We start from the raw sequence: 14,771 nt of genomic DNA, 5'->3' as shown, positions 1-14,771 counted from the left end.
TCAGAATCTGTTGCAAATTTGTCTGAAAATATAACAGAAAGGAGTAAAAAGAGGACTGGAAGTAGTTTTCCATCTTTAAAAAGGTTCTTTGTTGGCTGGGTGCAGTGGCTTACTCTTGTAATCCCAACAATTTGGGAGGCCGAGGCGGGCGGATCACGGGAGGTCAGGAGTTCGAGACCCGGCTGGCCAACATGGCAAAACTCCGTCTCTACTCAAAACACAAAAATTATCCGGGCGTGGTGGCAGGCGCCTGTAGTTCCAGCTACTCGGGAGGCTGAGGCAGGAGAATTGCTTGAACCCAGAAGGTGGAGGTTTCAGTGAGCCAAGATTGCGCCAGTGCACTGTAGCCTGGGCATCAGAGCTGAGACTTTGTCTCAAAAACAAAATAAAAGTAGGCTGGGCACAGTGGCTCATGCCTGTAATCCCAGCACTTTGGGAGCAGATTACAAGGTCAAGAGATCGAGACCAGCCTGGCCAACAAGGTGAAACCCCATCTTTACTCAACATATAAACAATTAGCCGGGCGTGGTGGCAAGGACCTGTAGTTCCAGCTACTTGGGAGGCTGAGGCAGGAGAATTGCTTGAACCTGGGAGGCGGAGGTTGTAGTGAGCCGAGATTGTGTCACTACACTCCAGCCTGGTGACAGAGCGAGACTCCATCTCAGATAAATAAATAAAAAGGAAAAGGTCGCTTTGGGCCTGTTTTAGCTTTTTTTTTCTTTTTCTTTTCTTTTAAGACAGAGTCTTGCTCTGTCGCCCAGGCTGGAGTGCAGCAGTGCGATCTCTGGTTCACTGCAAACTGCCTCCCGGGTTCAAGTGATTCTTGTGTCTCAGCCACATGAGTAGCTGGGACTATAGGCACAAGCCACCACGCCTGGCTAATAATTGTATTTTAGTAGAGATGGGGTTTGTTTGGCCAGGCTTGTCTCGAACGCCTAGCCTCAAGTGATCTGCTCACCTTGGCCTCCCACAGTGCTGGGATTACAGGCATGAGCCACTGCACCCAAGCCCATTTTAGCTCTTTACATGGTTGTAGAATATCTAGTTACCCTCAAGGGTTAAACAATTCAATTTCTTAAAATTATAAATATAACTGTATTTGTGTATTATATGAGTACTTCAAGTTTATTGTAGAAAAGTCAGAAAATAATAAAGAAGAAAATCAGTGATAATCTTTTACTTACTGTTGATATTTTGATAAGCATTGATCAACAGATAAGCACTGTTGATATTTTGGTATATTCATTTGAAGCTTACCAGACTCCAAAACTATGTATATAAAAATATTATTTTGTATATTTCGTACACATATCTCATGTTCTACAAAAATGATATTACACTTACCTACTATTCAATAACTTGCTTTCTGCACCCAACAGTACAGACTGCATATTTTTTCATATTCAAAATGTAAATCTATGTCAGTATTTTATTTATTTATTTATTTTTTGAGATGGAGTTTTGTTCTTGTTGCCCAGGCTGGAGTACAATGGTGTGGTCTCAGCTCATTGCAACTTCCACCTCCCAGGTTCAAGCAATTCTCCTGCCTCATCCTCCCAAGTAGCTGGGATTACAGGCACCTGCCACCACGCCTGGCTAATTTTTGTTTTTTTGTTATTTTTTTTTTAGTAGAGATGGGGTTTCACAATGTTGACTAGGCTGGTCTTGAACTCCTGACCTCAAGGCCTGCCTTGACATCCCAGTGTTGGGATTACAGGCATGAGCCACCGTGCCCAGTGTATATCAGTGTTTTAAATAGCTTTGTAATACAATTAGCCTTCCATATCAATGGATTCCACATCTGCAGATTCAACCATCCTCAGATAGAATGTATTTAGAAAAAACACTCCAAATAACAATATAACAATAAAAAAAACCACATAAAAATACAGTAGCACTTTTGACATACCATTTTGTACATATTTACATAGCACTTACATTGCATCAGGTATTATGAGTAATCTAGAGATGATTTAAAGTATACAGGAGGATGTGCATAGGTTATATGCAAATACTACACTATTTTATATAAGGGACTTGAATATCCATGGATTTTGGTATCTTCGAGGAGTCCTGGAACCAATCCTCGGTGGAGGTATCCACAGGGGCAACTGCATTTTATTTATGGTTAGTTCTTATTTATTTAGCTAATTGTTAGACTTTCAGGTTACATTTTAAAAAATGACTCAAGGTATACCTTTATACATATATGGTTGGGTACTTGTCTCATTTACTCGGCTAAATTCCCAGAGGTAGAATTTCTGGGTCAAAGAATATAAATACTTTAAAAGCTTTTGACCCTGGCGGAGCAAGATGGCCGAATAGGAACAGCTCCAGTCTCCAACTCCCAGCGCGAGTAACACAGAAGACTGGTGATTTCTGCATTTTCAACTGAGGTACTGGGGTCATCTCTCTAGGGAGTGCCGGACAATCGTGCTGGTCAGCTGCTGCAGCCTGACCAGCGTGAGCTGAAGCAGGGCGAGGCATCGCCTCACCTGGAAGCGCAAGGGGGAAGGAAATCCGTTTTCCTAGCCAGGGGAACTGAGACACATAACACCTGGAAAATCGCGTAACTCCCACCCCAATACTGCGCTTTAAGGAAACAGGCACACCAGGAGAATATATCCCACACCTGGCCGGGAGGGTCCCACGCCCACGGAGCCTCCCTCACTGCTAACACAGCCGTCTGCGGCGATCTATCCGCAAGGCAGCAGCGAGGCTGGGGGAGGGGCGCCCGCCATTGCTGAGGCTTAAGTAGGTAAACAAAGCTGCTGGGAAGCTCGAACTGGGTGGAGCTCACAGCAGCTCAAGGAAACCTGCCTGTCTCTGTAGTCTCCACCTCTGGGGACAGCCCACAGCTGAGGTCCAATAGGGAAAGCAGCGGGGGCGGTGCAGAGGCGAACGACTCTGTCTGACAGCTTTGGGGAGAGCCGTGGATCTCCCAACGCGGAGGTTGAGATCCGAGAACGGACAGACTGCCTGCTCAGGTGGGTCCCTGACCCCTGAGTAGCCTAGCTGGGAGACATCCCCCACTAGGGGCAGTCTGACACCCCACACCTCACAGGGTGGAGTCATCCCTGAGAGGAAACTTCCAAAGGAAGAATCAGACAGGTACACTCGCTGCTCAGCAATATTCTATCTTGGCAACCTCTGCTGCTGATACCCAGGCAAACAGGGTCTGGAGTGGACCTCAAGCAATCTCCAACAGACCAACAGACAGTCCTTCTGACTGTCAGACGGAAAACTATCAAACAGGAAGGACACCTATACCAAAACCCCATCAGTACGTCACCATCATCAAAGACCAGAGACAGATAAAACCACAAAGATGGGGAAAAAGCAGGGCAGAAAAGCTGGAAATTCAAAAAATAAGAGCGCATCTCCCCCTGCAAAGGAGCGCAGCCCATCGCCAGCAACGGATCAAAGCTGGTCAGAGAATGACTTTGACGAGATGAGAGAAGAAGGCTTCAGTCCATCAAACTTCTCAGAGCTAAAGGAGGAATTACGTACCCAGCGCAAAGAAACTAAAAATCTTGAAAAAAAAGTGGAAGAATTGACAGCTAGACTAATTAATGCAGAGAAGATCATAAACGAAATGACAGAGATGAAAACCATGACACGAGAAATACGTGACAAATGCACAAGCTTCAGTAACCGACTCGATCAACTGGAAGAAAGAGTATCAGCGATTGAGGATCAAATGAATGAAATGAAGCAAGAAGAGAAACCAAAAGAAAAAAGAAGAAAAAGAAATGAACAAAGCCTGCAAGAAGTATGGGATTATGTAAAAAGACCAAATCTACGTCTGATTGGGGTGCCTGAAAGTGAGGGGGAAAATGGAACCAAGTTGGAAAACACTCTTCAGGATATCATCCAGGAGAACTTCCCCAACCTAGTAGGGCAGGCCAACATTCAAATTCAGGAAATACAGAGAACGCCACAAAGATACTCCTCCAGAAGAGCAACTCCAAGACACATAATTGCCAGATTCACCAAAGTTGAAATGAAGGAAAAAATCTTAAGGGCAGCCAGAGAGAAAGGTCGGGTTACCCACAAAGGGAAGCCCATCAGACTAACAGCAGATCTCTCGGCAGAAACTCTACAAGCCAGAAGAGAGTGGGGGCCAATATTCAACGTTCTTAAAGAAAAGAATTTTCAACCCAGAATTTCATATCCAGCCAAACTAAGTTTCATCAGTGAAGGAGAAATAAAATCCTTTACAGATAAGCAAATGCTTAGAGATTTTGTCACCACCAGGCCTGCCTTACAAGAGACCCTGAAGGAAGCCCTAAACATGGAAAGGGACAACCGGTACCAGCCATTGCAAAAACATGCCAAAATGTAAAGACCATCGAGGCTAGGAAGAAACTGCATCAACTAATGAGCAAAATAACCAGTTAATATCATAATGACAGGATCAAGTTCACACATACAATATTAACCTTAAATGTCAATGGACTAAATGCTCCAATTAAAAGACACAGACTGGCAAACTGGATAAAGAGTCAAGACCCATCAGTCTGCTGTATTCAGGAGACCCATCTCACATGCAGAGACATACATAGGCTCAAAATAAAGGGATGGAGAAAGATCTACCAAGCAAATGGAGAACAAAAAAAAGCAGGGGTTGCAATCCTAGTCTCTGATAAAACAGACTTTAAACCATCAAAGATCAAAAGAGACAAAGAAGGCCATTACATAATGGTAAAGGGATCAATTCAACAGGAAGAGCTAACTCTCCTAAATATATATGCACCCAGATTCATAAAGCAAGTCCTTAGAGACCTACAAAGAGACTTAGACTCCCATACAATAATAATGGGAGATTTCAACACTCCACTGTCAACATTAGACAGATCAACGAGACAGAAAGTTAACAAGGATATCCAGGAATTGAACTCATCTCTGCACCAAGCGGACCTAATAGACATCTATAGAACTCTCCACCCCAAATCAACAGAATATACATTCTTCTCAGCACCACATCGCACTTATTCCAAAATTGACCACATAATTGGAAGTAAAGCACTCCTCAGCAAATGTACAAGAACAGAAATTATAACAAACTGTCTCTCAGACCACAGTGCAATCAAACTAGAACTCAGGACTAAGAAACTCAATCAAAACCGCTCAACTACATGGAAACTGAATAACCTGCTCCTGAATGACTACTGGGTACATAACGAAATGAAGGCAGAAATAAAGATGTTCTTTGAAACCAATGAGAACAAAGATACAACATACCAGAATCTCTGGGACACATTTAAAGCAGTGTGTAGAGGGAAATTTATAGCACTAAATGCCCACAAGAGAAAGCAGGAAAGATCTAAAATTGACACTTTAACATCACAATTAAAAGAACTAGAGAGGCAAGAGCAAACACATTCAAAAGCTAGCAGAAGGCAAGAAATAACTAAGATCAGAGCAGAACTGAAGGAGATAGAGTCACAAAAAACCCTCCAAAAAATCAATGAATCCAGGAGTTGGTTTTTTGAAAAGATCAACAAAATTGACAGACCGCTAGCAAGACTAATAAAGAAGAAAAGAGAGAGGAATCAAATAGACGCAATAAAAAATGATAAAGGGGATATCACCACCGACCCCACAGAAATACAAACAACCATCAGAGAATACTATAAATGCCTCTACGCAAATCAACTAGAAAATCTAGAAGAAATGGATAATTTCCTGGACACTTACACGCTCCCAAGACTGAACCAGGAAGAAGTTGAATCCCTGAATAGACCAATAACAGGCTCTGAAATTGAGGCAACAATTAATAGCCTACCCACGAAAAAAAGTCCAGGACCAGATGGATTCACAGCTGAATTCTACCAGAGGTACAAGGAGGAGCTGGTACCATTCCTTCTGAAACTATTCCAATCAATAGAAAAAGAGGGAATCCTCCCTAACTCATTTTATGAGGCCAACATCATCCTGATACCAAAGCCTGGCAGAGACACAACAAAAAAAGAGAATTTTAGACCAATATCCCTGATGAACATCGATGCAAAAATTCTCAATAAAATACTGGCAAACCGGATTCAGCAGCACATCAAAAAGCTTATCCACCATGATCAAGTGGGCTTCATCCCTGGGATGCAAGGCTGGTTCAACATTCGGTAACAGACAAGCAGAGAGCCAAGTCAGGAATGAACTTCCATTCACAATTGCTTCAAAGAGAATAAAATACCTAGGAATCCAGCTTACAAGGGATGTAAAGGACCTCTTCAAGGAGAACTACAAACCACTGCTCAGTGAAATCAAAGAGGACACAAACAAATGGAAGAACATACCATGCTCATGGATAGGAAGAATCAATATCGTGAAAATGGCCATACTGCCCAAGGTTATTTATAGATTCAATGCCATCCCCATCAAGCTACCAATGAGTTTCTTCACAGAATTGGAAAAAACTGCTTTAAAGTTCATATGGAACCAAAAAAGAGCCCGCATTGCCAAGACAATCCTAGGTCAAAAGGACAAAGCTGGAGGCGTCACGCTACCTGACTTCAAACTATACTACAAGGCTACAGTAACCAAAACAGCATGGTACTGGTACCACAACAGAGAAATAGACCAGTGGAACAGAACAGAGTCCTCAGAAATAATACCACACATCTACAGCCATCTGATCTTTGACAAACCTGACAAAAACAAGAAATGGGGAAAGGATTCCCTATTAATAAATGGTGCTGGGAAAATTGGCTAGCCACAAGTAGAAAGCTGAAACTGGATCCTTTCCTTACCCCTTATACGAAAATTAATTCAAGATGGATTAGAGACTTAAATGTTAGACCTAATACCATAAAAACCTAGAAGAAAATCTAGGTAGTACCATTCAGGACATAGGCATGGGCAAGGACTTCATGTCTAAAACACCAAAAGCAACGGCAGCAAAAGCCAAAATGACAAATGGGATCTCATTAAACTAAAGAGCTTTTGCACAGCAAAAGAAACTACCATCAGAGTGAACAGGCAACCTACAGAATGGGAGAAAATTTTTGCAACCTACTCATCTGACAAAGGGCTAATATCCAGAATCTACAAAGAACTCAAACAAATATACAAGAAAAAAACAAACAACCCCATCAAAAAGTGGGGAAAGGATATGAACAGACATTTCTCAAAAGAAGACATCCATACAGCCAACAGACACATGAAAAAATGCTCGTCATCACTCGCCATCAGAGAAAGGCAAATCAAAACCACAATGAGATACCATCTCACACCAGTTAGAATGGCAATCATTAAGAAGTCAGGAAACAATAGATGTTGGAGAGGATGTGGAGAAATAGGAACACTTTTACACTGTTGGTGGGATTGTAAACTAGTTCAACCATTATGGAAAACAGTATGGCGATTCCTCAAGGATCTAGAACTAGATGTACCATATGACCCAGCCATCCCACTACTGGGTATATACCCAAAGGATTATAAATTACTCTACTACAAAGACACATGCACACGTATGTTTATGGCGGCACTATTCACAATAGCAAAGACTTGGAATCAACCCAAATGTCCATCTGTGACAGACTGGATTAAGAAAATGTGGCACATATACACCATGGAATACTATGCAGCCATCAAAAAGGATGAGTTTGCGTCCTTTGTAGGGACATGGATGCAGCTGGAAACCATCATTCTTAGCAAACTATCACAAGAAGAGAAAACCAAACACCGCATGTTCTCACTCATAGGTGGGAACTGAACAATGAGATCACTTGGACTCGGGAAGGGGAACATCACACACTGGGGCCTATCATGGGGAGGGGGGAGGAGGGAGGGATTGCATTGGGGAGTTATACATGATATAACGTCATGCACATGTACCCTAGAACTTAAAGTATAATAAAAAAAAAAAAAAAAAGCTTTTGATGCAGATAGCCAAATTGCCCTCTCAACAGCACGTACCAATTTATATTCTCAACTACAACAAATGAGGGTATCCCTTACCTTGTATTTTTCCAGCATCATAAATGATGATAATTCTTTTTACTTCTTGTCTGATTGTTTTTAATGTATATTTCTTTAATTATGACTGAGAATAAACTTTCCCCATACATTTAATTTTTATTTTGCGAATTCCTTGTTGATGTCTTCTTTTATTTTTAAAACAAATATAGTTATCTTTTTATTATTGATTTAAAAGAGAGCTTTATATTAAGATTTACCCTGTGTCTTTTAAATTTTAATTATTTTTTATTAAGGATAGTTAACAAATACAAATGTATATATTTATGGTATATACATATATACAATATGATGTTTTGATATATGTATACATTGGGGAATGGTTAAAGCAGGCTAATTAACATGTCAATCACCTTTCATACTTGTCAGCTGTCAGTTTTTGTTGTGAGAATATTTAACATCTACTCTCTTCACAATTTTCAAGTATTCAACCCATTATTATCAACTATGGTCACCATGCTGCACAGTAGGTTTCCCTATGTCTGTTTTATTTTTATTTCTTTGAGACAGGGTCTCGCTCTGTCACCCAGGCTGGAGTGCAGTGGCACCATCTTGGCTAACAGCAGCTTCTGCAAGCAAGTCTTGTGCCTCAGCCACCCGAGTGGCTGGGATTACAGATGTGCGCCACCATGCACTGCTAATTTTTTTTTTTTTTTTGTATTTTTAGTAGAGGCAGAGTTTTGTTATGTTGGCCAGGCTGATCTTGAACTCCTGGCCTCATGTGATCTGCATGCCTTGGCCTCCCAAAATGCTGAGATTCCAGGTGTGAGCCACCGCACCTGGCCTCCTTATGTCTGTTTTAGATACTGTCTTTGTCCATTCAGGCTGCTGTAACAAAATATCGTAGACTGGTAACTTACAAACAGAAATTTATTTCTCACAGTTCTGGGGGGTGAGAAATCAAAAATTGAAGCACTGGCAGATCCAATGTTTGGTAAGGGCTTATTTTTCATAGATGGTGCCTTCTCACTGTGTCCTCACTGGTGGAAAGGGGCTAGCTTGTAGCTAGCTCTCTGGGGTCTCTTTTACAAGGGCACTAATCCCACTTATGAGAGCTCCACCCTTATGACCTAATCATCTCCCAAGGCCCAACCTTCTAATACTATCACATTGGAGATTAGGTTTTAACATATGAATTTTAGGGGGGCACAAACATTCAAATCATAGTAAATACCATCACCAGTGTTCAGTCTATTCTGTTTTCTTTTTTTGCCTAAAGGTTTGGGACATGCCTTCTTACTGGAGAGAACACCATATTGCCTCCCTAGGGCGCATTGTTCTGGCTCTTAATGAGAGTGAGCTGGAGCAGCTGAACCTCAATTCCATAGACACTGTGGCTTTTCTAACCCAGCAAATAGAATGGAGCCCGAGACAGGTGGGTGGATGTTTCTGGGTCTTTTAACTATTCCGTATTTATAAGAGCTGCCTTCATATCCTTACTGTTAATTTCATCATGACTGTCATTTTTGAGTCTGTTGCTGTTGACTGATTTTTATCTTAGTTCTGGGTCGTATTTCCTTTTTTTGTTTGCAAGCCTAGCAATTTTGATTGCGTGATGAGCATTGTGGATTTTACGTTGTTGAGTATTTGATTTAGTTGTATTTCTTTGAAGAGTATTGGGCTTTGTTCTGTCGTACACTTAAGTTACTTTCAAATCAGCTTGATCCTTTTGATGCTTCCTTTTGAGTTTTGTTAGGGCAAGTCCAGAGTGACCTTTATTCTGTGGTTAATTTATCCACATTACTGTGACATGATTCCTTTGAGGACACTACCTAATGCTCCATGTATTCCAAGACCTCTCTACTCTGGCTGGTGAGAATGTGAACTATTTCCAGCTCCACATGAGCTCTGGAAGTTGCTCAGCCTAATCCTTTCTGATTACTGATGACTCTTTTTCCTGCCTATGTGGAGTTTCACTCTTTGCATGTGCAAATTAGCAGTCAGTACTAGACATCTCTGCAGATTTCTGGAACTCTCTGCAGTTTCCTCCTGTCTAATACTTTGCCCCACAAGTAATAAATGTCCTGGCCTCTCTCTACTTGGATCTCTGTATCCTCAACTCGACTGGGCCACTGGGCATGTTGTGGTTCCTCTTCCTGATCTATGTCCTGGAAACTGCTTTTTGGCAGTAAGTGAGGGTAATTTTAGGGCTCATCTTGTTTGTTTTTCTTCTTCTGGGATTGTGATTCGGTGTTGTTCCATATCCGGATGCAGTTGTCTGATATATTTTGTTAAGTTTTCTAGTTGTTTATGGTGGGTGGACCATTCCTATGTTAATTAATCCTTCATGGGCTAAATAAGTTTTCCCCAGAATTTTAATTGTTTTGATTGGGAGAGAAGTTTAGGGTGTCTAAACCACTGTATTGCTGGAAAGGGAAATCTTAGCTCTTCCATGTTATCTTCATTCTTAGGCAGCTCTCTCAGCGGTCATTTTCAGCACTAGGCTTATATACAACCTAATTAACAAGCCCATAAAAATGTGCCACTTCTTTATTAGTTTTTGGAAAAACCCCAGCATTGACTCCACTCATGGAGTTGCCCACCCCTGAGCAACCACTGTGGTCAGGGGTTGAATATGTTGGTTGGTGAGGCCTGTATCAAGGAGTGGAGTCCATCTTATCACCATCTCATGACCACATGAGCCGAGTGGGGAAGGATATGTGGTAGGCTGATTAAGGTCCTCCAAAGGTGTCCATGTCTGAACCCCTAGAAGCTGTGAATATGTTAACTTATGGAGCAAAAGGGACTTTGAAGATGTGATTAAGGATCTTGAGATGGGGAGGTTGTCTGGATTATTTGGGTGGGCCCAATGTAATCACAAGGGTCCTTTTAAGAAGGAGCAAGGAGGGTCATAGATAGAGAAGGTGACGTGATAATGGAAGCAGAGGGACTAGAAAGAGATCTGAAGGTGCTCTGCTGCTGATTTTGGAGATGGAGGATGGGGCTATGAGCCAAGGAAATGCAGGTGGCCTCTTGAAGCTAGAAAAAGCAAGAAAATGAATTCTTACATCTCCCAGAAAGAACCTATCCTTCTAGTCCATTTTAGGACATACAGTTTCCAGAACTATAAGAGACTAAATGTGTATTTTTTAAAGCCACTGTATTTGTGGTAATTTGGTAGAGTAGCAATAGGAAGCTAATAGAGGGTAATTTTCCAAAGAAAAGTGTGGATGCTGAGCAGCCAAAACCAATGAATGTCCTCCTACTCTTATAAGATTTTTGTAATCACAGTTGCCTTGTTTCATAACTCTGAGTGGCACCATTCAAACAGAATACAGTGTGAGCGGTGCCCCCCTGGAGCTGGGCAACATGCAGATCCTGGCCATGAAGATTACATGAGTTAAATACTTGAAAACATTTTGAACAATGTCTGGTACATAGTATTCAATAAAAATTAGCTGTTTTCATAGTTGATATTGACATCATTGCATTGTCATTATCAACATCATCATATCATTATCATCATCATCACAGCCCCTTTCTCTGGGTTAGTCTCCTCCTTTGCAAGATGAGAGGGTTAGCCCCAACACTCAGAGGTTCCTTTCAGTCTGATATTCTATCATCCCATGGTTCTTTGACTCTAAAACTGGTTTTGACTAGTTTGAGAAGTGCCACATCACACTGTGCTATTAAAATCATTCTATTTGCAGTCTGGGAGAAACGGAAAAATACATCCAACTTAGAAACTAGGGTATCTCTTTCCTTTCGCACCGACTTTAATTCTCATGGATGGCAGTGAGATTTATCAATATGTTTGAAGAGGATATGAAAACCTAACATTTGCATGTATCATTTGCAGTCAGTTCTTCAACTTTAGCTCCCAATCAAACCTTAAATGCATGTTTCTAGATTAATAGTCAGACCTGACGGAACTACATTAACAGATAGTTCAGCTCAAAAACCAATATAAGGAAAATAACTATTATAGAAGCCAGAGGGATGAACAGAGAGATTGAAATCTTAAAGCTATTCATTTTTCAACAGTTAATATTGCCTAAAAGTGTTGGTGTTAATTGTCTTGGAATCATTACATATACGCTGGTCTAGTCACTCAAGGAAATATATTTTAACTTATCACCTTCCAGGCTGAGCTTGCATTTTCCGGGTTTCAGTGGCAAGGACAATTTAATACCACATCTTCAAAGTAATTTTATTTAAATTGTATCTTTGCGCTTTCATTTTAAAGTGAGCATGCCTGATAGTTGAGGAGCCCAAATTGCTCTGAGTCAACTAGTGAAACCTGATTGTGAAGACTTAATAAGAAAAATTTGAAAGCTAACTTGAATCTCCATCTTTTCTCCACAGCCAAACACCTTCACTGGCTAAGAGTATAGGCCGTGGATTCAGACTGCCCGGGTTTTGATCCTAGAACCATCATTTTCTTTTTTCTTTTTCTTTTTTAGATGGAGTTTTGCTCTTGTTGCCCAGGCTGGAGTGTAATGGCAAGATCTCCACTCACTGCAACCTCCACCTCCCAGGTTCAAGCCATTCTCCTGCCTCAGCCTCCTGATTAGCTGGGATTACAGGCATGCACCACCACACCCAGCTTATTTTGTATTTTTAGTAGAGACAGGGTTTCTCCATATTGGTCAGGCTGGTCTTGAACTCCCGACCTCAGGTGATCCACTCGCCTTGGCCTCCCAAAGTGCTGGGATTACAGGTGTGAGCCACCGTGCCCGGCCAGAATGATCATTTTCTAGCTATGTGATCTTGGCCTAGTTACTTAACCTCTCCATGCCTCAGTTTGCTCATCTGCAAACTAGGGATACTATTAATACTTACCTCATAGGGTTATTTAGGAGGATTAGATGAGATAGTATGTGTAAAGTGGTCAAAGTAGTGCCAGCACACAGTATGCGCTCAATAAATGTAAGCTATTACCACTTTTGATATACAGTCCCATTAAGTCAATGACATATAAGTCTAAGCCTGGTGTTACTGAATCCCCCACCCCCGTAGTAGCTGTCAGCTTTGTAATCATGGAGGACAACTTGATGAGGACACTGACCAGTCCGATTTTCAGAAACATGAGAAGTCTTCCTGAAGCCAGTCTATTTCATGAAGGCAGCAAAGTGAAGCATGTCAAAGACTATATATTGCCCATGACTTCTGTAAGTCACTCACTCAGATGTTGTTTCATTCATTCATTCATTCACTCAAGAAGTACTTATTGAACTCCTACTGTGTGGCAGGCATTATGCTAGGTGCTGGGGACTCAATGGTAAACTACCTGGATATGGTCCTTTTCTTTTGGGAGCCTACTTGGTGATACAGACAAAAAAGTGAGGAATCAAAGTGAAAAATTTGAAAAATCATGATAAGTGATGCAGAAAATGGACAAGGTACTCATGGGAATAGTGGAATGAAGGGCTGTTTGAGATGAAAGAGTTCAGAGAGCAGTTTTCTCTGAGTAGGTAGCATTTAAACAGACCTGAGGAGTGGGAAGCACCAGCCCATGAAAATGGAATTTCATTGCAACATTTCACAATCTTCCTCAACACTTTCTCTCAACACCTTAATGATTTATATTGTGTGATGGGGATGACTAACATTAAAGGGAGATGGGAGCTGGGCATGGTGGCTCATGCCTGTGATCCCAGCACTTTGGGAGGCTGAGGTGGGTAGATCATTTGAGGTCAGGAGTTTGAGACCAGCCTGGCCAAAATGGTGAAACCCTGTCTCTACTAAAAACACAAAAAATTAGTTGGGTGTGGTGGTGGATGCCTGTAATCCCAGCTAGTCAGAGGCATGAGAATTGCTTGAACCCTGGGGGATGGAGGTTGCAGTGAGCCAAGATCATGTCACTGCACTCCAGCCTGGGTGAAAGAGTGAGACTCTGTCAAAAAAAAAAAAAAAAAAAAAAAAAAAAAAGACAGAGAGAGAGAGAGAGATGGGAAGATTGACTACAGCCTGTGATTTTCACTTTCAGTTAGAGGTCTGTCCTTGGATGTCTCCTCATCTTTGCCTTGTGAGGTCTCATAATCTCTTTTACTTGCTCTCACTTACTTACAATCTCTTTTACTTACAAGCACTGAAGGAACCAGACTTTATTTTGTGAGACAGAGTCTCACTTTGTCACCCAGGCTGGAGTGCAGTGGCGCAATCTTGGATCACTGCAACCTCCACTTCCCAGGCTCAAACAATCCTCCCACCTCAGCCTCCCAAGTAGCTGGGACCACAGGCACGTGCCACCACGCCTGGCTAATTTTGTATTTTTCTGTAGAGACAAGCTTTCACCATGTTGGCCAGGCTGGTCTCAAACGCCTGACCTCAAGTGATCCTCCTGCCTCGGCCTCCCAAAGTGCTGGGATTACAGGTGTGAGCCACCGTGTCCAGCCCAGACTTTATTTTATAGCTGATCTTCACAGGATTGGCTTGAATGCTTTCTCAGGTCCTACACAGGTAGATCGAATGAATCAGCACATGTTTAGTTACAAGTGGCAGAAAACCCAACACAAACTGGCTTGATCAAATAAAGGGGCTGAGCATGGTGTGTGGTGGCTCACACCTGTAATCCTAGCACTTTAGGAGGTTGAGACAGGCAGATCACTTGAGGTCAGGAGTTTGAGACCAGCCTGGCCAACAGTGAAATTACTTCTCTACTAAAAATACAAAAATTAGCCAGGCGTGTTCACACCTGCCTGTAATCCCAGCTACTTGGGAGGCTAAGGCACGAGAATTGCTTGAACCCAGGAGAGGGAGGTTGCAGAGATCATGCCACTGCAGGCTGGATGACAGAGTGAGACCTTGTCTCAAAAAAAAAAAAAAAAAAAAAAAAGGGAATTTATTGATTC

General features: G+C 41.9%; 1 protein-coding gene across 1 annotated transcript in view; it reads left to right on the top strand.

Annotated features, from left to right (window-relative positions):
- Nucleotides 1-14,771, top strand: part of OTOA (otoancorin) — an 85,947-nt gene that overhangs the window by 61,195 nt on the left and 9,981 nt on the right. The window contains exon 22 of the mRNA XM_033219832.1: nt 9,197-9,352. Within this exon, the coding sequence (XP_033075723.1) occupies nt 9,197-9,352 (156 nt within the window). The remainder of the gene's footprint in view (nt 1-9,196; nt 9,353-14,771) is intronic.

The sequence above is a fragment of the Trachypithecus francoisi genome, unplaced genomic scaffold, assembly GCF_009764315.1.
Source record: "Trachypithecus francoisi isolate TF-2019V2 unplaced genomic scaffold, Tfra_2.0 Lachesis_group10, whole genome shotgun sequence".
Classification (NCBI taxonomy): Eukaryota; Metazoa; Chordata; class Mammalia; order Primates; family Cercopithecidae; genus Trachypithecus; species Trachypithecus francoisi.
The sequence above is the reverse complement of the archived record's forward strand: the minus strand, read 5'-3'. Positions and strand labels throughout refer to the sequence as shown.